Consider the following 24,049-nt stretch of genomic DNA (forward strand, 5'->3'; position numbering starts at 1 on the left):
TCTTTGAGACTAATAGAAGAGACAGGCCTGTCAAGTGAGTCAGCAGTGACCAAAGGCAGACATAATCCTTTTGCTTTTTGGCTGACAGCTCATGCAGAGAAAAATATTCTCTGATTCAGACAAAGGTAAATGTAGCTTCAATTCCAACACAAAATTCTTATCCTCCATAATCAGCTTCTATTCCCAGTCTATGTTGACAAGAGACACTAGAAATATCAGAAACACCACTGATTTCTTATTGTTGGGTTGTAATAAGTTAATCATTGCTAAAGGTAAAATGCCCAAACGATAGAATAACTCAGATTATTTTCAGGATCTAAGCATGCACACACACACAAAGAACTTAGATTTGTTTAATAGCAGATATAGTAGTGGAGCATCTATTTATAGGTAAGTATACAGAAAATGAACACAAACCTGAATAAGTTATGAGATATCTAGAAAAATACAACAAACGGTTAACCCCATGATTTTTTTCTTTAATGTGAAGAATGGCTGGTCTGAATCCACTCCTATGGATTTCTGAATTCTAATCAACTACAAAATCAAGGCAAAATTGCAGTTCTGAACTGAATTTTCATTATGATCTCTTCTGATGTGCCTTTACAAACACAATAATTTAAGAAACCAAGTTGAAGCCTGGATCTGAATATCAGAATGTAGGGCACGCTTAAGAGGAAGACCAAAGGGTAATTTTTACATTACAAAATTTACCTTGACCTTGAAGAATAACTGCTTTTATAAAATTAAATACGGATTGAAGTCATGTGTTATGATCCACCCCATCTGTTCAGCATCCATACATACATTTTTTTTTTTTTTTTAGGAAAGAAGAGAAATAGGCTTATTTCACATTTTTGCTGAATTACTTCGTAAGACGTTATATCCTGGACCTCTGAGATGGCTGTGACTGGAGTCTGCCTGCTTTTGTTTCTAGCTTAAGTGCAGCCTGGCTGGCCTGTGCAGAAGGTAATTTCCCAGATATGCAAGCACCTCGGGGCAGCTGACTTCTACAAAGCACTGGAGACACTCTCATTTCTCGGTTGGGACTTCTACCATGTAATTCGCACTCTCCTTTGCCTTCCGAAGGCTGGTGCTTCTTCGCCTTTGAGTTCTGCAGCTGAGGTCCATGGTTCCTTAGTGGGTGCAGCTGAAGCAGCTCATTCCTGGCACTGCCCCAGTGAGCCACACTGCTCATTTAACCATGGGCTTGATGTACAGCCCAGTGTGAGACCCAGAGAAAAGAGAGGCTTCTGTCCTCAGTGGGATAGAATATTTAAGCTTAGGCCTTTGCTTTAAGATTTGGGATTTTGCCCTTCAGAGCTGTATGTATCAATACCCCAAAGCAATTTTTCTTGGATGTATTTTGCTTTGAATTTGAAATATGCTTTTGATGCTTTTTATTTAATAAGGCACAGGCACAGGACTACATTCATTGTTTAGACTAGAACTTCTTTTGCACTTGATGTAAGGAAAAAATAAAAAACTGGCATGCATGTTCAGGGTAATTGCATAGAGTGAAATGAACCCAATTTATGTAAAGGATTATTGAAGGAATACAAAACTTCCAAAGTAAGCCTGCTAAATCATTCATTCAGTAACGGATTGACATGTGCCCAGATCTGGATCTTGTGCTTTGCTAGCTTTTAAAGCAAAGCAAAGCAGCAGTTATTTAAAAGTGATGGTGGGGGCTTCCCTGGTGGCGCAGTGGTTAAGACTCCGCCTGCCAATGCAGGGGACACGGGTTCGAGCCCTGGCCCGGGAGGATCCCACATGCCGCGGAGAAGCTAGGTCCGTGCACAACAACTACTGAGCCTGAGCTCTAGAACTCATGTGCCACAGCTGCTGAGCCCGTGTGCCACAACTACTGAAGCCCATGCGCCTGGAGCCCGTGCTCCGCAGGAAAAGAGGCCGTTGCAATGAGAAGCCCGGACACCGCAACGAAGACCCAACGCAGCCAAAAATTAAAAAAAATAAAAATAAAAAAAATAAAAATGATGGTGAAAAACAGTATTGAAAGAGAGCAATCCTGGAGAGTGGATATATTTTAAGTGATGATTCTCTGTTAAATAATGTAATTCACAGACCATGGAGCTAGGCCCCAGGAATCATCTCTCGGCCTACGTTTCCATTTGGCAACCCTCAACATTCTATCATTAAAAGATATATAAATGCAATGTAAATAATGTCAACCACTTTTAAACAAATAATTATCTCTCTTGTTCTTTTTCAGATTTCTATTTCATTTTATGATTAAAAATTTTGCTATGCACTAAATGGGTGCAGTTAGGCTTAAAGTCTAATTTTGGAAATCTAGCCCCTTTGAAACTATTGGTTTCTTTTACATTTCCAGTTAACGTCTATAAATCCATCTGATGCTAAAACATCTGATGTGAAGAAATTGTAAATCTAAACCCTTTCTTCTGCTCTATACACAAAAAGTCTAAAATTTATGACGAGGCAAATGGAACACTTTCATCAGTTAATTGTTCTCATCAAAAAGCAAGTAGGGGGACTTCCCTACTTCCCTGGTGGCTCAGTGGTTAAGAATCCGCCTGCCAATGCAGGGGACACGGATTCGATCCCTGGTCTGGGAAGATCCCACATGCTGCAGAGCAACTAAGCCCGTGTGCCACAACTACTGAAGCCCGCATACTCTAGGGCCCGCAAGCCACAACTACCGAGCCCGCGTGCCACAACTACTGAAGCCTGGGTGCCTAGAACCCATGCTCCACAACACGAGAAGTCACCGCAATGAGAAGCCCGCGAACCATAATGAAGAGTAGCCCCCGCTCGCCACAACTAGAGAAAGCCTGCGCACAACAACAAAGACCCAAAGCAGCCAAAAAAAAAAGCAAGTAGGAAAACCCAGCTTTAATTGATTCCTCAGAGAATTTTTTTTCCAGATTATAAATTCTTATATTTTCCATTTCGTTGTTTCAGGAGATACACAAATGAAATGCAGGATATTGGAAAATAAAATGCTAAGAAGTAGGATGATACGAAAATATCCCTACTTTGCCTGTATGGAACTCTATCAGGGGAATAAAACCAGAAGTGAATGAGGGATTTTTTCACCCTGGCAAAAGTATAGGCTTCATTTGGCCTGGAGAGAGCCACTGTGCAAGACACCTTGTGACAGTACCTGGAGGGATGTCAGTGGGGCTCCCAGATAGGAACACTGTACAGGACCTCCACCCAGAGTGACCATCTGGGGCTCGGGGGGGGGGGGGAAATGCCCATTGACAAGGCCTCTCCTGGCCGCAGGGTCTTCTGTGCAGGCTCCTGGATTGTGACCATTTAGTCATCCACACGTCAGCATTTTCTGTCTTTAGAAGCAATCATTACATTTACCATTGGCGAGTGTGATCTGTGTATTCATGGAACAGCTTGACTCAACTGTAGTAGATTTAAAAATGCAGTCCTGGGGGTCTACTCTGTTGTAATTCCCTTAATTTTCTATCTGAATACTTACAAGCTTTATGATTGTGCTATTATGTACTTATGGTCATAAGAATTCAATTTTAAACAAAATATTCTTTAGTATCCCTTTTCATACGTATTTTCATCCCATATGTAAAGTTTGGGATAAAAAAGTACAATCAGTTGAAGGGTAGAACATTTAAAAAACCACTAATTTACCTTGTTCTTCAAATTTTTTAAGGTTTAGAAAAGTTAATAGTATTTTAAAGTATTTTAAGAATTATTATAAATCCTCTCTCAGCATATCTGTCTCTACTGGGGTGAGATCATGTTCCTCTATTGTGAGCACACACTAGGAGTTCAATAAATGCTTGTTTTGAGAATACATGACTATAAACAGATACTTATGTTCCTCTTTCACCATAATAGGTAATACCTATGAGTAGTGTTATCTCTGACAGTGTAATTAATATAACAAAACTAAGTTTCGGATAAGAATTGATTTTAAGTCATACTATAAGAATGGGAAATTTAAAAGTGGAAATTTAAATCTAGGGTCTGCCCATGAATTTCCAAATATAACATGCTTGACCAGGAAAATAGAAATGAATATTTTGAGTGAACTCCAGATAAAGGAAATTATCAATACAAAGCCGTGTAAATTTAAATTAACATAAAGGAAACATAATTACTTGTAAAAACAACCGTATACATTAAGAGAAGTGATACTGTCTTTGAACTTGCATTCTCAATCTGTCTGTGCAAAATTGCTTGTAGTGTCTCCAAACAGGCATCTGTGGTCAGATGCGTCGAAAACATTCCATGAAATGGTATATATCAGAGCAATAGGGCCTGCTGTTTCCTTTAACTAGATGGAGTCTGGCCAGGTCATGGCTGTGCTTTGGAACGACTGGTCTGGATGTGTGAAACCTGCAAGACAGGCAGCAGCAGCTGGAAGGCATCCTGTATGTATGTGGTGCTATTGCAGCCCTATGAAGGGAGAAAATGGTGGTTGGAGGGTTATTGTCAGAGTTCCAGCTTGACAGCTCCTCCCATTTGATAATGTTCCTTCTCCTCATACCCCACACTATTTTAGAATATTTTTCTTTTAATGTTGGTGCTTAAAGCAGATGTAAACACATTTCTTTGGATGTTTCTATTCTGCCTCTGACTGCCTGGGTTTCCTCTTAGCTGTGTCCTCCAGAACCTGCCTCTGTGGTTCCTTGTCTCTTCTTGTCAACTCCATCCCCCTCTGTGGCTGTGTCTTAAACAATAACATTTGTTGTCACCACATTGTTATTCTTGTACCTTGGTAGTTTCCCTTAACGATAAGACCCAATTCCTAAACGCATTGCTATAAATACATAGGTAGCCCTCCCTGACTTTTGTAATTTCCAAATTTTGCATTTGACAGGTACTTCAGACAGCAAGAAACTACTGTATATGCATTGCCCGTGTTCAAACTCAACTTGTCAACACCTTGCGGCTTCAGTGGGGAGCCCTGGGGCTACAGATGTACCAGTTCCTTGGAGCTGGTCCCTAATAGAAGGTTTTCCCCCACTAACCACAGGTGGAACACACTGCCTCTGCGTCAAGAATGAGGCCTCCTGGGCTTCTTTTCTTCGATTTTACATCGTTACTTCTGGCAAAGCCCCAGCTGTACGGGGCAGCTGCATGTCCGTGTTACAATGTCCTGGTGGGTGGGCAGGCCACGGAGTGAGTGGTCACAGAGGGTCTTGCCTCTGGTCACTGAACGGGCAGATGCTAAACATTCTACTTGTCATTTTTGCCAGTCTGGAGCTTCGACCCAGCTAAACTCAAGGTTATGTAAATGGAGGGAAGTGCCCATTTTTATGAAAATCACCACTGAGCAAGAATCCCTCATTGCAGCCAATTATCACAGTGTTAAATCTGGTGTCAAACTTGGCAGCAGAAATGTGCTTCTGTCGGGGGAAACAGCGACAGAAATAACATGCGAGCTTAGCGTTTCTCTTTATAATCAGAATTCTTGAAAATGAGGTATTGCTGCTTCACCCGAGGGTTTACAGCTGGTTTAACTGCACAAATGTACTCAAAAAAGACTTTAGACGATAAAATTTAGAATTGCAGTAACACTTGCTGCCTGGGAAAAATACACACACAAAAAAATGTAGCTCTAACATTTGCTTTGATTCAGAAGCACTTTCTCGCCAGGAGGCCACTTACCTCTAACAATACACTATTGATCATGGGGTTAAGGACCTCAGCCTTCTTGTTGCTCTGTGGAATCAAAAGGATGAAATTGACAGATTAGGTGCTCGTACTCCAAGGCTTGTTCCAGAAAATGTAAGACGCTGGCTTTGTTGAGGAATCTCTTAGAGAAGAAGGGGAGAAGTGGAATGCTTACTACAGACAAGGCTTCATATTTGGTGCTTCCCCTACACGATCATTTAATTTCGACAGAAATCTTAGGAGGTAGGTAGGTACCATGATTACCCCGATTTAAAGATGAGAAAATAGGAGACGTCCCTGGTGGTCCAGTGGTTAAGACTTTGCCTGCCAGTGCAAGGGGCGCGTGTTCAATCCCTGGTTGGGGAGCTAAGATCCCACATGCCCTGCGGCCAAGGAACCAAAACATAAAACAGAAGCAATATTGTAACAAATTCAATAAAGACTTTAAAAATGGTCCACATCAAAAAAAAATCTTAATAAAAAAATTAAAAAAAATAAAGATGAGAAAATAGGAATCAGGAAGGTTGAGTAACTTGCTTAAGGTCATGTAGCTAGAAATTTACACTCAGACCTTTTAAACTATTTAAAGCTCGTAGCAGGTCTGGGATTAGGGGGAGATGAGTGAGGCTGAGTTGTACAGGGTCGGATTCAGTCTTTATTTAAAATTTTGAGATTTTGTTCATCATGATTTTTTGGTGTTAATTTTGATTTTTAAAATACTGCATTAAAATATCTATCTAGATGACTCAGGTTGTTTCTTTGTCTCTTTTTGTGGGGGGGAGTCCCCTTAAATTTGGTAGACATGTTAAGCACCTTTACTTGCTTACCCTAGTTCCAGCCCTGGTCTGTAGTCTTTTTTCTTTTAAATGCAAACACGGGTACTTGGCTATAGGGTGTGTCTTCAAGGTTGGCAGTAAAGTTAAAACACTCTTAAATGTAACTTGCAAACAGGTCAGCATACCCCAGTTTGCAAAACATGGAAAGCGCAGAATACAGAACCTGATATTAAGTAGGTGTTCAAAAAGTGGGAGTTAGTGTTCATGTCGCCGTTATTATTATGTCCAGTTTTCTCTATCTAAAATGTTCAATCCACTCTTAGACAATAAATAATTACAGGGACTAGAAAGAAGAGGGCAGTCTTAATAGGCTGCTTTCCCTCACTGTACTTGAAAGACCTTATGGCAAACAAAAGTATATAAATGAACTATTTCTTCCCAGAGCAGCCCACTTTCACTGACATTACTCTACCAAGGGCTAAGTAATCTTACTGGGGAAACCAGAATGGAGTCTTGGGAAAAAACTCTTTAAAAATCCAGTCATTTTAGTAAGTAACCAGAAAATCCATTATGGTTTGCTCTCATGTTTATTTGATTATCAATAAGCTTCTAAAATATAACCAAAATGAGGGCAATAAAATGGCATTGGTTTTCAGAATCAATGAGATGTGCAAGCAATTTAAATAGAGTCTGGAGAGCAATATACACTCATTAGCTTCAAGTTATGAATAATGGCTCTTTTAGAGAACAGAAACAATGACTTGACGTGAATGATTCATCACAGCACAAGATGAGAGGTACTGTTGTCGTGAGATGGTATTTCAGTAAACTCCATTTAGATTTGGCTTTTTCTTTCTCCAAACGATAATCTGTGTGTTCCTGATTTTGTTCATACAAACATTTGGACACGTGTGTGTGTGTGTGTGTATTTTATGTGTGTGTATTGATTCAAGTACACACTTGTCTGCTAGAGCTTTGCTACTCAAAATGTAGGATAGGAATTCGGAGCACTGTTACCACTTGGGAGTTTGTTAGAAATGCAGAATCTCAGTCCTCATCCTAGACCCACTGAATCAAAATCTGCACTTAATAAGCTCTCTAGGTTATTTGCTTGCACATTAAGGTTTGAGAAGCACTGTGCTGGAATACAATACATTAAAGGGAATGGAAAGCAATACCATGAATCTTACCCACTAATGTAAATTAATTAATGTTTAACATGAATCATATAAAACATATAACACACATAGACACAGACATATACATCCTCATCACTAGGCAACCGTAGAGAACCAAACAGTTAGCTATCTGTCTGCTGTGTCTGATGGGCAGCCAACTGGGAGTTGAGTTAACTGGGTGAATCGTTCACCCTTCTGAGACTCAGTTTCTCAGGTAGTAAACTGGAAAGAGTGAGAAGAGGGTACGGTAGAGCCTTGGGAAGCTGAGTCGCCAAGGTCATTCCATCCTGATTAAGAGCTCACACCTCTCTGTAAATCTAGCAGTTACACCAAAGTCCATGGGCATCAGTTAACTTAGAGGATGCCAATCACATAAATGTATTTTATCAAGCCTATCCTATCAATGAGCTTCTACCCTCCCCCTTCACTCTGCCTGTTTACAGTGAAGCTCTATTGCTGAAGGCCTGAAATTAGACAAATATAAAAGCTGGTGTTTTACAAAATAGGGGAAGCAAACCATATTCTTTGACAGCAGAATGAATAGTTGGTATGTAACTCATCCTTTATCAACTAAGCCACTTACAGAAGTCTGAGAGGTGCACAACTCCTGATAGCCCAGTCCACAATCATTTTTGCTTTTTTTGAGAACTGCTCTTTGCCTGGGGTGGGGGTGGGAAGACGTGCACCCCAGCAGCAAAGTAGGTCTACATGATACGACCCTGTCCTCATCACTACTGAAGACACCAAGATGCATATCTGAGCCTTTCAAACCTTCTCACCCAGGATCCTGGAATTTGAATGGAGAGAACTAGGAACTGCTGTAATTGAGTCATAGTAATAGCAACACTTTAGCGAGAAGGTACATGAGCTCTGGTGATGGGTCCCCCACCCATATACCTCCACTACCTTTAATAAACTCCCCTTTCTGTCTAAATTATTTAGTGCTTGTTTCTGTTACTTTGTGTTAGGAAGAGATATGTTGAAGTCCACCTCCAGCATATCAGACTGTGACCTTATTTGGAGATAGGGTGTTGCAGATTCAATTAGATAAGATGAGGTTGTACTGGTCATACCTTAATCCAATATGACCACTGTCCTTATAAGAAGAGGGAAACGTGGACACAGACACACACAGAGGGAGGATGATGTGAAGATAGAGAAAGAAATTGGGGTTACACTGCTGCAAGCTAAAGAATGCCTGGGAAGCTGGAAGAGGCAGAGAAGGGTCCTTCCCTAGAGGCTTCAGAAGAAGCATGGCTCTGCCAATACCCTACTTTCAGACTTCTAGCCTCCAGAATGGTGAGACAATACATTTCTGTTGTTGAAGTCACCCAGTGTGTGGTACTGGTCAAGGCAGCCCTAGGAAACTAATACATTTGTAACCCAAACACCCCAGCTAAAACAGGAAGTGAAACTTGCTGTTTCTCATGTAAAGAATCATCTGCCTTTGCATCCAGGGCCGTAAAAGGAAAAGTAGAAAGGTTGAAAAGGAATAATTGCCACTATCTTCTCCAATCCCATTAGGCTGAGTTACATAACATGACTGATTTCTAAAGAAAATAACCAGAAGCCATAGCTCCAAATGAATGCCGAACCTTTCAAAATTGTTGCCTCGAGAATAGAAACACTTCTACAGATTGATTGGTAAAATTTTTTTCTTTCGGTCAAAGTTGAAGTGTAACAATAAAGCACAGACATTTTTGTCTTGTGTGGCTTATAAAATAGGCTTTCAGGGCAACAGTGAATGTGAATATTAAAAATGAGTTATTTTACTAGAGATTGTGGAATTATATATCACAGATGTTAAATAATAGAAGGAACCTTAGTGAACAAATAAAGGAAATGAGGCCCAGAGAGGTTTGAAAATCCACCCAATACCTTGTATGTCTGATATGGTCGCATCAGGGCTAGAACTCAGTCAGATGAGAGCCTTAAGCTGCCTATAGCTAGAGGAGATGCTCAGGCCTCATTTTAGCAAATGTCCCGGCAGAGCTTCTGCCTTGTGGAGCTTTCAAAGAAGGTACTATGTCCTCCACTTCATATCACAGCCCGTTGTAGGCCTCCCCCTCAAAAAGGTGAAAAAAGAATCAGTATCATAATCTTACCCCAACAGTGGTTAAAGAATTTGTAAACGTCTCTGATAAGGAGGCCACTTCCTTGCACATTGCAGTAGTTAATCTGAAAGAAAAAAAAAAGAGATTTGGGGATTTTTAATAAAGAAAAATAATTGTACCATTAATACATTTATTGATATTAATACAGTATTCCCTTTAAAAGAAGGGCACTCAAGTTTGAAGATGCTCTGTAGAAATGTTTTCCTCAGTATTCTTCCATGATTCACAATCACAGTTTAATCTAATTCTCACCCTACCTCTTTTCCAAAGAAAAGCGTATGCAGGAAAATACCAGGCTTGAGCTCCCCAGGGGGTATAAAACTCTTGCCAAGGGACTTTTCTCCAGCATTGCTCATTTGAAAATAATAATGAACATTCACTGAGGTACTATGTTAAATACTTTTATATGCATAACCACATTTAATCTGCATAATGACCTTATTAGGGTCCATTATTATTCCCATTTTATAGATGAAGAAATTCAAACTCAGATGTCTCTTCATATCTTGATTATGTTTTTATGAGATGCCTCAAAATAAAGATCCTGTAGAATACGTTTTTTAAGACTTACATCAAAACTTTACCCCAATGTTTATTCCAGCCATTCCACGCCTAGGACTTTACCCCAAGAAAATAATGCAAGATAGATATAAATATTTAACAAAGCAATGTTTGTCATAACATTATAGATGATGACAAAAACTGAAAACAATCTACCTAACAATGGTGCATTTTGCCTGATTTTTTTTAACAATAAGTATATATGACTTTTATGAAGTGATTAAAATGCTATTAGCAAAGAATAACTCCAAGTTAAGAATCTTACATGTTAAAAGATCTAGTGATGTCAGTAGAGGCAAGTTTTGTTCTGATAAATAGGGGTTCTGTCTAAGCTATGTATTCAGGTTTGTTGAGCTATATCCATCTATCCCTCCTTCCACTCATCTATCCATCCAACTACTCATCCATCCACCCACCCATCCAAAACTTATCTGCAGAAAGGGTCAGGAGTAAGGCCAAGAGATAGCAAAGAGCAGTTCTGCCTATGTTCTTGGGAAGGTGGGTGGAAAGGCACTTATTGTACAGACATATATGAGGCCTTATTACATTTTGCTTGGAGCAGCTTGGTAAGGTTGGGACAATCAGGGGCTGAGAGTCAGACAGGAGCTGAGGGTAAGGTTCTGCTTTCCATACTCAGAAACTTCTGACTTCAGCCCTCCTCTTTCAAATCAGCATGCAAATATAAAACAGTACTCAGATGTTTTCCTCAATACTTGAAACTTTTCCTATTTTGCCCTTTCCTCTTCCTTCTTTACGTCGAGACAAGTACATATTCTTTGTAGGCATTTTAAGGGCAGGATTGTGCAGTGCTTATAATATCTTCGATTTTCACATGTTTAGATATGAAAATCTATACTAGATCACAAATCTGTACAAGTGAGGAAAAATGCCATCAGAGACACTAATAATGACTTTTTGGAAGGTCCTTCCACCAAAAATTTGCTCCCCAACCTACAATGCCAAATGTAGTAATAAGTGAAGACTAGTTAGCTAGCAAGTGAGTGAATGTGTTGAGGTGTGTGTGTGTGTGTGTGTGTGTGTACCCATATATTTTTAGGAGGCTCTTATTTTGGTTCCTGTGTCTATATAATAATGAGAGGGCATTTGGACCTGTGCTGATTTTCTATACCACAGCTTACACTCATACGCGTAAAAGTTAATGGCTTATTCTTCAGCTCCATAATCAACTATTTTAATGAACGCTCCATACCAGCTATTTTCATGTGTATAACATTATATATATATATACACACATTTTTATTTCACTAAACTAATAATAGTAACTTATTGAAGAATAAACATATGATAGCAAATATGCATGCAAAAGCAATCCACAGTGAACTGGCTTACGTTAGTGACCATCATTGCCAGAATTCAGAATATGCAGAGCTGGTATAAGTCCCTCGGAACAGTGGGGGTGTGTTTGCATATTTCTGTGAAACTAGTTGAGAAGGTCCATTAAGGTGTCTTTTATCTGTGTGGCATATTGAAAATGTAATTATATTCAAAGGTCTGTACTTTCAAGATTCTGATCTATTAAAACAAACACTTAGCTCTGAATGATTTACGGTGTCTTCCCTTAAATCTCTTCATAAATAATTCCTGGAATGTCTAGCTAATTATTACTGTTCTCGCTAACTTGGTTCATTTCTTAAGAGAGTCCTTATTTCTTAAGATGACCATAGAACAATGGAATTAGTTGACATGAAATCTGAATCTTTAGTAGCTGAGGGTGTACGCGAGTGTGTGTGTGTGCATTTGAATGGCACGTATACATAAAATTGGAAAAATAAGAATTAAAAGTAACATTTACTTTATCAGAACTTTTGCTTGGTCCTGAGCTGGTTTTTCCTCTTCTTGCCCATGAAGAATTAATTCTGCTACTTTATGAAGCTGCTCAATACAGCGAGCTGTTACTTCTGCCAGGCTTTCGATGGACTGCATGTATACTTCCTGAAAGCAAAAAGTGCAAGTCAGAAAATTATTCATTGAGCAGATGCTTTCTAAAAAAATCCTGTGACATTAAAACAATTACATAATTCCTGGAAAAAATTCTCCCAAAACAAATATGACCTGAAAAAATTTACCCAAAGATTAATGGGTGTACCTAAGACTTTTCTAAGTGGAAATGCTACCATAAAACAGAAGTGTCGGGCTTCCCTGGTGGCGCAGTGGTTGAGAATCTGCCTGCTAATGCAGGGGACACAGGTTCGAGCCCTGGTCTGGGAAGATCCCACATGCCGCGGAGCAACTAGGCCTGTGAGCCACAACTACTGAGTCTGCGCGTCTGGAGCCTGTGCTCCGCAACAAGAGAGGCTGCGATAGTGAGAGGCCCGCGCACCGCGATGAAGAGTGGCCCCCGCTCGCCGCAGCTAGAGAAAGCCCTCGCACAGAAACGAAGACCCAACACAGCCAAAAATAAATAAATAAACAAATAGATTAATTAATTAAAAAAAATAAACTAAAAAAAAACCCCAAAAAAACAAAAACAGAAGTGTCACCAGGTCCCAGGGACATAACAAGCCTTCTTCACAGCTGGGTCCCCAGTTCTCAGAGTAGTGCTGGGCACACAACAGACAGGTACTCGTGAAAGCGTGTGGAAGGGAGGCTGAATTGAACAGACCTCAGTGGGCATTTTTCTTTAGAGCGATCTAATTTGAAACTTTCTTTCTCTAAAATTAAAATTCAACATAAAATGAAGTTATTACGAACTCATTTTTGAACACAGGCAGATTATAAATTATGCACATATAAATTTATTAAACTGCAGAATAAAAACTGTGGCAATGGGCTTCCCTGGTGGCGCAGTGGTTGGGAGTCTGCCTGCTAATGCATGGGACACGGGTTCGAGCCCTGGTCTGGGAAGATCCCACATGCCGCGGAGCAACTGGGTCCGTGAGCCACAACTACTGAGCCTGCGCGTCTGGAGCCTGTGCTCCGCAACAAGAGAGGCCGCGATAGTGAGAGGCCCGCGCACCGCGATGAAGAGTGGCCCCCGCTTGCCGCAACTAGAGAAAGCCCTCGCACAGAAACGAAGACCCAACACAGCCAAAAATAAATAAATAAATAAATAAATAAACTAAGGAAAAAAAAAAAAAAACAGAAGCCAGATTACAAAAAAAAAACAAAAACAAAAAAACTGTGGCAATGAAATTCATTTTTGGAAAACGGTTCAATTACCTCATTAGTTATGGGGCATAAGGACATGTTATGGTTACAGATTTGCATATAAGATGGAATTTTACCCTAAAGATAAATCAACTATGTTCTTAAAGATCTTTTTTCCTTTAAATTATAACTGTAACGCTATGGAGGAAAGCTACTATATCTATGCTAAATCACAAAATGTCCTGGTATAGAGAAATTTTAGTGTTTATTACATTAATACTCATATTTCTATAGTGTGGAATAGGGTATAAATGAAAATGAAATGGCTTTGCCTCACTTAAAATTAGGCTGCTAATAAAATGAACATCATGTTACTGCTCTTTAGGCGGACGATCTGTAATGTGTTTACCTCGACTGTCTTAGTTTTCCTTTCTTCCTTCTTGTCTTCTTTGGGGTTTTCAGGTTCCTCTTCCTTTTCTTCCTTCTTTGTTTTGTCCTCTGACTCTTCGGCCACGTCTACTGGCACCATGGTTTGATCCTCTTCCACCCAGTCATGAGCTTTTTTCATGGCCTGCAAAGGCCCCCAACCAAAGCAATACGTTTATTGTACAAATATGGAGACACAAAAGCCAATCCCACGACTTGGATCAAACCCTAAACAGTCAAGGGTGCTTCTCTGTACGTTTAAAGAGTGATGGGGCAATTCCTCAACTTCCTTAAAAACACCTTGTTGTTGCTTTCTGGTAAAAAATACAGTAAGAAAAAGGGACAGAATAGAAAGAATGTATGGAGATAAAACTGCAGGGCCAGAGGAATTTTTGGAAAGCATTCTAAAATGATATTCAGGGCTTCCCTGGTGGCGCAGTGGTTAAGAATCTGCCTGCCAATGCAGGGGACACGGGTTCCAGCCCTGGTCCGGGAAGATCCCACATGCCGCAGAGCAACTAAGCCCGCGCGCCACAACTACTGAGCCTGCACTCTAGAGCCCGTGAGCCACAACTACTGAAGCCCATGTGCCACAACTACTGAAGCCTGCACGCCTAGAGCCTGTGCTCCGCAACAAGAGAAGCCACCGCAATGAGAAGCCCTCGCACCGCAGCAAAGAGTAGCCCCCGCTCACGGCAACTAGAGAAAGCCTGTGCACAGCAACAAAAGACCCAATGTGGCCAAAAATAAATAAATAAATAAAATCTATTAAAAAAAAATAAAATGATACTCAGGAATAAAAATGACCGTCACTTTGGAAAAGCCATAGTATATTTTTCACTTTTTGTGACCAACTATAAAATTTCATATATATATTTATATATATGAAATTTAGCCAGGGTCATTGCTAAAGCAAATTCCCTCATCTGCTGTCTCATGAAGCCCTTAATATTTCATGAACGTAATAATGTATCACGCCAGAAGATGAAGGATGGTTCTGCTCCTCTCCAGCCATGCCAGAACCTCTAAGGGCAGGGTCGGGGGGTGGGAACAAGAGAAGAACTGTGATGAGTTTCACTTCACATGAGTGCAGTTTGAACAACTTGTGGCCTTAAAAGTTTTCGAACAAGCAGAAACCACCTTCCCTATCTGTTACTCCCTGAATTTTGAAAGGGCAGACTCACCAGCTTTTATATTATAGTTTAAGCTGTTTGCTTAAGTTGCATCTGAGCTTATGCGAAACTTACTTCTCATTTGAAAGCTTGCATGTCAAAGTTTAATGTGTCATGGTGTTGATGGCAAGTTAATGGGGGAGAAGATTAGGGGAGACAAAACCTAACAAACCATGCTTGGTGTCCTCTTTTAGGGACAAAGGTTTACCTGTGTAAGTAAGCCAGTGAGACCTGGGAGGCACCACACACACTCTCTGAGCTGCGGCAGGTGCTGTGTGGAGATGAATGAGGCAATTTCCCTGCTGTGTTCAAGTCACTGACCTGCCAGAATCAGTGACCTCTATCAGAGATAAAGAAATTGCTCATCTCTCCACCTCACTGCCTCAGTCTGCCCTTTCCTCACCCACCTTGATGAGTGAGGACCTGTGTCAACCATTGATCACTAAAGAGAAGAAAGAGAGGGGGTGGTGGTGGGATGAATTGGGAGACTGGGACTGACATGTAGACACTGATGTGTATAAAATGGAGGACTAATAAGAACCTGCTGTATTAAAAAAATAAATTAAATAAAATATAAAAATTCAAAAAAAAAAAGAGAAGAAAGAGAGAATGGGAAAAATGACAGTTTTAAGTAATTAATGATCAGTGACCTCATTAAGAAATGCCATAGCAAGACCTTGTAGGAACTTGCAAAACATCCAGTGTTAACTCTCAGAGGAACCCAGACAGTGAAAGCTCAGATGGTCTTAGACACGACGAAGCACCAGCTTTCCAGTGGGAGGGGTTGTGTGAGTGGCCTGGCTCTGGCAGATGTGCTTTCTCTGCCTAATGCTGGCATGTCACTTTCGAGGGGAGGGGAGATGGAATTTGAAAAAGCCCTTTGGTGATTCTGCACCTTCTTTCCTTCTCTAGGCTGAGGATAACCACTGATCTGATATAAGACCCTATTTTAAGGAGAAACGACTTGTTCAAGGTCACAAGGTAATTACCAGTGAAACTGCAACTAAAACGCAGGTCTCACGACACAGCCTAGCACGTCTCCGCCGTCACATTTCATGATGTTGCTTCCTTGAATCTTAATTACTGACCTGGGACTCCCCTCCCGCCACGTGCCACTGGGACTTGGGGTTTTTCTATTTCAGGTGGATTTCTGGATTTTACAACGGAGACCTTTAAAAAAAAAAAAACAACAACAACGAGCAAAAACCGAGATTCATATGGTGCTGACCTTATTGAGTTTGTCAGGCGTGGCCGCAACATGCAATTCAAAGAGAAGCTCTGTAAGCATGCTAGCAAATTCTTCTCCCTTTTCTTCTATCCCTGGAAGTAGAAAATGACAGAAGTAAGAAGCATGATTTATTCTCCATCCTTCAGAATGTGGCAGCTCCCCCAACCTTACAGCCCGCAGTCAGAGTACAAGTGGGGGCAGCAGCAGCCCGCCCTCCAGCCGCCGGGCAAAGACAAGCTGTGCCCGTGTACGAGCACAGAGGCGAGGCAGCACGCTGCGGCTGGGCGAGGGGCTGGTGGAGGCTTGCTGCTCGCAGCTCTAGCTGGGGCACCCCTGGGCTGGCCCGAAGGGCACGTGAGGGCAGGGAGGGACCTACCGGTCTTGTTCACAGCTATAGGTGGTCAGTAGCTGTTTGCTGAGTGACTGAATGGACAAATGAATGACCCTTCTCAGGCTTGAGAGCCCTGGGACAACGCTGTGTTTATGACTTACGGTACTGCTATGCTTAGCACTGCAACCCTTAATGACACTCAGGGTACCCTTTTAGGTCCACAGAGCCACAGTGCTGAGCAAGCAGAATTAGTCTCCATGGATCATCTACTTACATCTTAATACTTATAACAACATTATATCTCTGGAGAAATTTCCCACGGTTTCCTAGGACACCTGCCTGGTCCTACAATACTTCGTAATGATATGTCTTCCCTTCAGATTGGAAGCTACCTAAGGATACAGACAATATTTGTTTTGCTCATTCCTGAATCCAGAGCATATAACACAGTGCCTGGAACATAACAGGTGCTAAAATGAATATTTACTGAATAAATAATTTACTAATATGTTATACCATAGATACTAATATATTGATTATCTATAATATGTTATATATATCATGAAATAAAAATAACTTATTATTGGTGGGCAATAAAGAGGAGAGATCTTTAAAAGTTACAATTTTATATCTCTCATTTGTATCTACAAGTTGAGGCCATTTTCAAAGTTTCTTATAAGTGCTAAAGAATTGATTTCACAATGGATTGTATCACCAGTTTGGGGCGGTGGTGGAGGGATAAAAGCATCATTCATCTGGCCTTATTACATGATCTCAGAAACCCTCTGAGAAGAAAATACCGTGGCCTGTGTTAGTGGGTGAAGGCAGTAGCTTCAGAGAGGACTAAGCTATGTGAGAAATACTGTATCTAACACTTGTCTGCTTGTGCTCATTTCTGTTTTAGAGACAAAATGGTTAATCAGCAGCTTGTGAAGACAGCCAGGATAACTGGTAGGCCTTTGTTCAAAGAATTTGGCCTCATCAGTTTATCATCACCTAGAATTTATATGTTCTCATTGGGGAGCAGGTCAATAAACAAACTAGAGAAGTAAAACATATATGTCAGGTGAGAAGTTTTATGGAGAAGTACAAATCAAGGAAGAGGAATAGGGGCAGCTGGGGGTTAGGAATTTCAAATGGAGAGGAGCTGAGAAAATGGCTTTTGAGTAATAACCCAGAGGAGGAAAGAGATGAGCCACACAGATCAGGGGAAGAGCCTTCCAGGCAGAGGCACTGCCAGGGTCAAGTCCAGGAGGGAGTGTGCCTGGCTTGCTCAGGGACAGCAAGGAGGACAGGGTGACCGCCACAGGGGGAGGGAGGCATGTGCCTTGCGGTAGAGGGAGAGATGGCTGTCTTTGTTCTCAGTGAAGCTGATACAAGCAAATCATAAAACCCATAAAGCAAGTGCTCAGACGGAGCAGTCTTCTGCAACACTTGATCCAATTCTCAGGGGTATTAAGAAACCTTCCGGGAGGAGGTGATGCCTGAACAGAGCCTTCAAAAATGAGAAGGCTTTAGTCACATGTACAAAGGGAGAGCTGGAGGGCTACAGAGTCAGAGAGAGAATGAGAGAGAGAGAGACAGGGAGAGGCCATCAAAAGCTGAGATTCTCTCTCTGCTGGGCAGAGATCTTGGTCTCATCCTCTCTAGGTAGGCAAAGTAAGAGGGCCCACTCCCACGGGGTCTGGTTTCCAAACTGCCTGGTCCTTCTCATCCGCGTGAGGCAGTGCTGCAGGGCAGAAAGAGCCCTGGCCTGAGGCTGAGGATGTGGAGGTTCTTCCCCAGCTCCTGCACTAGTGGCTCTGTGACCTGGGGCCAGTCACAGGGCTTCTTAGCCTCTATTTCCTCCTCTGTAAATATAGGATAATAAAACCCAACCATCTACTCTAGTGTTATTGTAAGGAGCAAATAATACAACAAATGTGTAAGTATTTCGTAAACACTAGAGTTTTATATAAACTATATTGTTAAGTGTTACAAAGATATAAACATAGGGAGACTAAAAATATTTGAGAGTAATCAGCACTAAATTAGGATACACGTACTCTCTGTAGCTCCAGCTTTTAAATGTGCGTTCATTCTATAAGACAGAGAAATACACCAATAACTTGTAGCAGATATTTTAGGAAAATCATCACAGAGAAAAATGGATGTAAATAAAAAACAGATGTTAAAGAATGTTGCAACAAACAATACCTATTACTACAATTCTTGGTCTGTACGTGTGGCCGAGAAGATCTTCACCAAGTCAATAAAAAGAGAAAATATCTTTTAAAAATCTCTTCACAACAGTGGTAAACCAAATTAGAGACCCACGGCAGTGTGATAAAATTACACTCTGTTGGTAGGACAAACATGCAAATCATTAGCTACTGTTATTAAATGCAGAGGAGCCCAATATTAAATTTATCTAAAAATGACAGTTTATTACATTTTCTAAGAGTACCAAATAAATTATTTGGGTGTTAGGGGGCTTTTAGGAATGCAAGTGCTTAGAAGAAAAAATATGATGAGAATGCTATGGTTTCTCCCAGAATTTTGCTCCTGGATTGTCTGCTCACCCTCACTAATGAGATTGCTCTCGACAGCTTTTAATTAAGCCCTCACCTTTCTGGAGTTGTAACACTCCATCATATTGGATTGATTTAATGACAACCCTGCTGTTCTTCTCTCCCACTCTTCTTTATGTGTTTAAATGACATTTAATTATTAAATTAAGTTAATTAAAATTAATTGTGTTTTGATAATCTGGAGCTGCCCTTTAGGAAAATGGACATATTATGGGAGGTAACAGGGTTCCATCACTTAAAGAGAGATTAATCTACCATTTCTTAAGCATGTTGTTCAGGACTTCAATGTTTTTTTTTTTTTTGATCATATTCAAAAATCTCCATTTACTGAAGCTCTATATTAAGACTGGAACATAACACATGTAGTAACATTTTCTATTTAACAGTATCGAATCAAGTTTTCTCTCCAAGAAATTGCACTAGTTGGGGATGCCATACTGCATTAACTTACACTGGAAACAATATTTCTTTGACGTTAGGGAGAATTTGGGATCCTGTTTTTACCTGTTCTGAATGACACCCCCAATAAGGCAAAGGTCTACCTCAGGCATCATAAACTGAAGAAAAATAGCCTGCATCTTTTTGGTGATTGTTACTCTGGAAAAGGGGCATCTACATTAGTTCATCTTGGGTTCAGAATACTAGCTGCATGACCTTTGACAGCTAGTATCTTAGTTTCTTCATTATTAAAGCAAAGACAAGATTGTCATCCTTTGTGACTGTGTAGAAACACACAAATGCTCAAAAACATTGTTCTCCAACTGTCTCTTTGATATTGACCTTTTCCTATGCTTCAGTATAATTGATTCTTCTACTTTGATGCAGTGAGCATAAATCTCATTAAACTGAAGGCACATAAGGTCAGCATGTGGGGCTAAAGCGGGAGATAGTATTTAAAAGACAGTTTGCAAATGCTTAGAATAATTTTGCCCTGAGCATATAGGCTGAAGCATTTGCGCTCTTGTGTTTGAGATTTGATTAAAGATATGTAACACGTCTGGGCACAAAATGCTTCCAGAGAGTGGATGATATGCATGTACATTATCACAAGTACAATTGTAAATAAAAGCTATAACTTATTGCATCTTTACTATTTTCCTGGAATTGTGTCAGCACTTTTAATAATAATAACAGCTAACACTTCGAGCAGTTCTGTGTGCCAGGCTCTGTAATATGTTTTTGCATATATTATCTAATTTGATCCTTACAATAGCCCTCAGGAATAGGTATCACTGTCTCCATTTTACAGGTAAGATACTGAATTTCAGAAAGGTTATATAACTTGTTCAAGGACAAATAGCAAGTAAGTAGAGAAAATGTTGCAAATAAGACCCTTCAGATGATCCCAGGAGAAGCCAGCCTTGCGTGTCCAAGGTTGCTTAAGTTTTCAGCATAACCTATGTGAAACAACTGTCTAGTGCTTGGTGATGACATCAATCACTCTCCATGTACACAGCAAATGCTTTACTATATTCTGCTCCCAAATGGACAACTTAATCATTAAGCACGTCCAACTTTGGGAACCTCTTTTCCTCTCTCAAGGAAGCCTTGCTTCTCACAAAATAGGTTCTAGTCTCCTTGGGGTCATGTCATCGTCTGGCTGGAAGAGTATTGGGAGTGCGTACCTGGCTCACTTTAGTGATGGACTAAATCAATCAAACCTGACAAATCACACCTTGATGCACCGTGTGCCTTTGTACTTTTTGGGTGAAGTGTAGGCCACTTACAAATACACCCTAACTCCTACACACAGAAATGAAAAGGAAGAAGAAAAATATGATAAGAAATCCATCGAAAGACCTGCCCACCATCAACATCAATCACATTCAACAACTTCCACATGCAGGTAAAAAATCAGACACTGGAGCATAAACTCTAGTCATCAGGGCCCTGTTGAGTGCACTGTGCTCTTTGTTCACTTGACCAGATGCATTTGCTGTGTGCCTGTGACATGCCAGGGACACCAGAGAAATAAAGGTGCCTCACTCAGGAGTTCCCGCCCAAAGGACAGGAGGACCATAGGTCAATGTGACCAGCTCCTGTAACAAGAGCAGATGCACAGAGAGTTTGGAAGTGGGCAGGAGGAGCACCTGAATTAAGCAATTCTCCCTTCTTCAAAGGGCTGTGCTTATTAACAGCAGTTTCGTAAGGACAGTACCAATCGTTTGTCTTGCTATTTAACTGGTTATTTTCCTTCACCTTGCACTTCTTGATTCTCTTCATTCTCTAATTCTTTGGCTGCAAAGATGTCTTTAATGGAAATTAGGTCATTTTTTAAGACTTCCAGCTTCTCTCCATCAAGTGATGCTAAAAATGACTGAACCTGAAAAAAAGAAATAGGTCAGCATAACTGTCATCTTTTCTTCTCATTAATGATGTTTACGTACAGCTGTGCCCAGTTCTCCCAGGTGATTCATGGTGTGGGAGGTAACACTGGGTTGAATGTTGGATTTAACTGCCTAGTAACTGTGCAACTTCGGGTAAGTTACATAAGCTCCTTGGGCCTCAGTTTTCTCATGTTTTTAATTGAATATATTTGACAGATAACATTGTGTAAATTTGAGGTGTATAACATGTTAATTTGATACATGTGTGTATCGTAATATGATTACCATTGTAGCGATATTTAGCACCTCTATCACATGACATAATTATACTTTCTTTTTAGTGGTTGAGACAATTAAAATTGTAGTCTCTTAGCAAGTTTGATGATTATAGTACAATACTGTTGTCCGTATGCCTCATACTACACATTAGATCTCTATGGCTTATTTACTACTTTTGCAAGTTTGCACCTATAAGTAACATCTATCTTATCCTCCCCCCAATCCCCTGCTAACCACCATTTTACTGTTTTTTATGAGTTTGACTTTTTTGAGATTCCACATATAAGTGATATCATGATTATCTCACTTAGCATAAGGTGCTCAAGGTCCAACCATGTTGTCGCAAATGGCAGGATGTCCTCCTTTCTCATGGCTGAATAATATTCTATTGTGTATATATCTCACACCTTTTTGAATCCATTCATCTGTTGATGGGCGTTTAGGATGTTTCCATATCTTGGCTATTGTGACTAACGCAATAAACATGGGAGTGCATATATCTCTTCAAAATCCTGTTTTTGGCTTCCTCAAAAAATTAAAAATAGATCTACCATGTGATTCAGCAATTCCACTTCTGGGTATACACCCAAAGGAAGTTTTCTGTTTTAAACTGAGAGCCACACTTCATTGTGATCCTTTGTGGGATAAATGAAATAACGAATGTGAAAAACATTGCACAAGTGCAAACAGCAGATGCCAAGTAAATGTTGGTGGTAGCTCTTCTATCATAGTGGCTGAAAACATACCTTGGTGTCAACCCTGGATTCAAATATCAGCTCTTCACTTATTAATTATGTGACTTTGGGTAATTTACTTAACCTTTCTGTGACTCAGTTCTCTTATCTCTAAAATGAGAACTTACAGCATCTACCTTATAAGACTGTTTCGAAGGTTAAGTGAAACGATGTACTCAGGAGTATTTATCATGATGGTCAATAAATTATATATATAATGTAAACAAACATATATGTAAGACGGAAAACAAACTTATGGTTACCAAAGGGGAGAGGGAGGGAGGAGTATGGGATTAACAGATACAAACTACTACATATAAAATAGATGAGCAACGAAGATTTACTATACAGCACAGGGAATTATACTTAATATCTTGTAATAACTTATAATGGAATATAATCTGAAAAAAATAACTGAGTCACTTTGCTGTACACCTGAAACTAACAAACAAACTTTAACAATATTGTAAAGCAACTATACTTCAATAAAAAAGTGTATGTAAACAAATATATAAATAAATAGTTGTATGTATATTACAGACATGCATACAAATACACTTGCTAGATGTTCTATTGTACTGGGGTTACAAAAGCGTACAAGATACATTTTTCTTCTCAGAGATCTTACAGTCTCAAGGAGGGAGGCCCATGTGAACAGGTAACAGCCACACCAGGTGTGAGTGTAGTGACAGTAGGGCGTTCCCAGCAAGAGGGCTGCAAGGCCCCTTGGGGAGGCGAGAGGGTGGGCAGGGATACTGCACAGAGGATGATGTTTAAACTGGTGTGCTCCCTGTTCACTGTCTTCAGAACCCCTCTTTTGAAACTGTCCTTCATAAACACTTAAAAATTATTTGTACAGATGGTCAGTCAACCTCTGTGAATCTGAAGACCATCTGAATTTCCAAAATGGTCACAGTGCATGGAGAACCATATAAAAAGTGAAGTCTGACTATAAAGTAGTAAGCTTTTAAATTTTTCATTCTGCAGGTCAAACACTTGCTCTGGAGGGAGAGCCAGCAGAGAAGCTGCCATACTCTTTGGATTGTGTTTTAATATTGATTACGGTAGTAGACTTGCAGTCCAGATGAGTGAGAGAGTTAAAGAGGGCATCGCCGAGGCCAGACACCATTTCCCTAAAAGTTGCTAATGCACATCAGCAGGACGTAATGCAACTGGCACCAAGGCTCTGAGAGGAAGTTCAGGGGGAAGTCATCAACACAAAACCCATTAGGCGCCGGGTTCAGCAGGTGGAAGTAATGCTCCCTGCATGCTGCCGCCACCACTCCCTTCTGCCCTGACCTCTTCAGAGTCTTCATTTCAGCTCATACACTCATGTTTAGGGCTCACGGTCCTAGATATGCCCACATCATATCATTATGCTCCAGGTATATTTTCTAAACAGCAATTTTCTCAGAGTAAAGAAAAATGGGTAATTGAATAAATGTTAAAGTACAGCGCTTAGTGAAAATGTATACACACATATGGGGCCTCTTGGTTTCTCTGTGTCTTCTGAGGGTAGCCATCCTCCAGGAGTGAATGCATTGGGGTTTTATGCTTTTGGCATCTCCCAGGAAGGGTTCTTTTTAGTGAAGTACTCTTTGGTCAGCATCT

The 24,049-nt window shown here is 40.4% G+C and overlaps 1 protein-coding gene across 3 annotated transcripts in view; it reads right to left on the minus strand.

Moving 5' to 3' along the window:
- Positions 1-339: 339 nt before the first annotated feature.
- FAM114A1 (family with sequence similarity 114 member A1) overlaps positions 340-24,049 on the minus strand; it is a 65,803-nt gene continuing 42,093 nt past the window's right edge. For 2 of the 3 annotated variants that reach the window (XM_057546690.1, XM_057546688.1), the window contains exons 8-14: positions 21,298-21,421; positions 16,198-16,289; positions 13,781-13,942; positions 12,077-12,216; positions 9,694-9,766; positions 5,629-5,682; positions 340-4,413 (exon numbers count right to left, since the gene is read on the minus strand). In XM_057546690.1, coding sequence (XP_057402673.1) covers positions 4,312-4,413; positions 5,629-5,682; positions 9,694-9,766; positions 12,077-12,216; positions 13,781-13,942; positions 16,198-16,289; positions 21,298-21,421 — 747 coding nt within the window. In that variant the 3' untranslated portion in view covers positions 340-4,311. The remainder of the gene's footprint in view (positions 4,414-5,628; positions 5,683-9,693; positions 9,767-12,076; positions 12,217-13,780; positions 13,943-16,197; positions 16,290-21,297; positions 21,422-24,049) is intronic. The other variant, XM_057546691.1, reaches the window with a different exon arrangement.

Source organism: Balaenoptera acutorostrata, chromosome 5, assembly GCF_949987535.1.
Source record: "Balaenoptera acutorostrata chromosome 5, mBalAcu1.1, whole genome shotgun sequence".
Lineage (NCBI taxonomy): Eukaryota > Metazoa > Chordata > Mammalia > Artiodactyla > Balaenopteridae > Balaenoptera > Balaenoptera acutorostrata.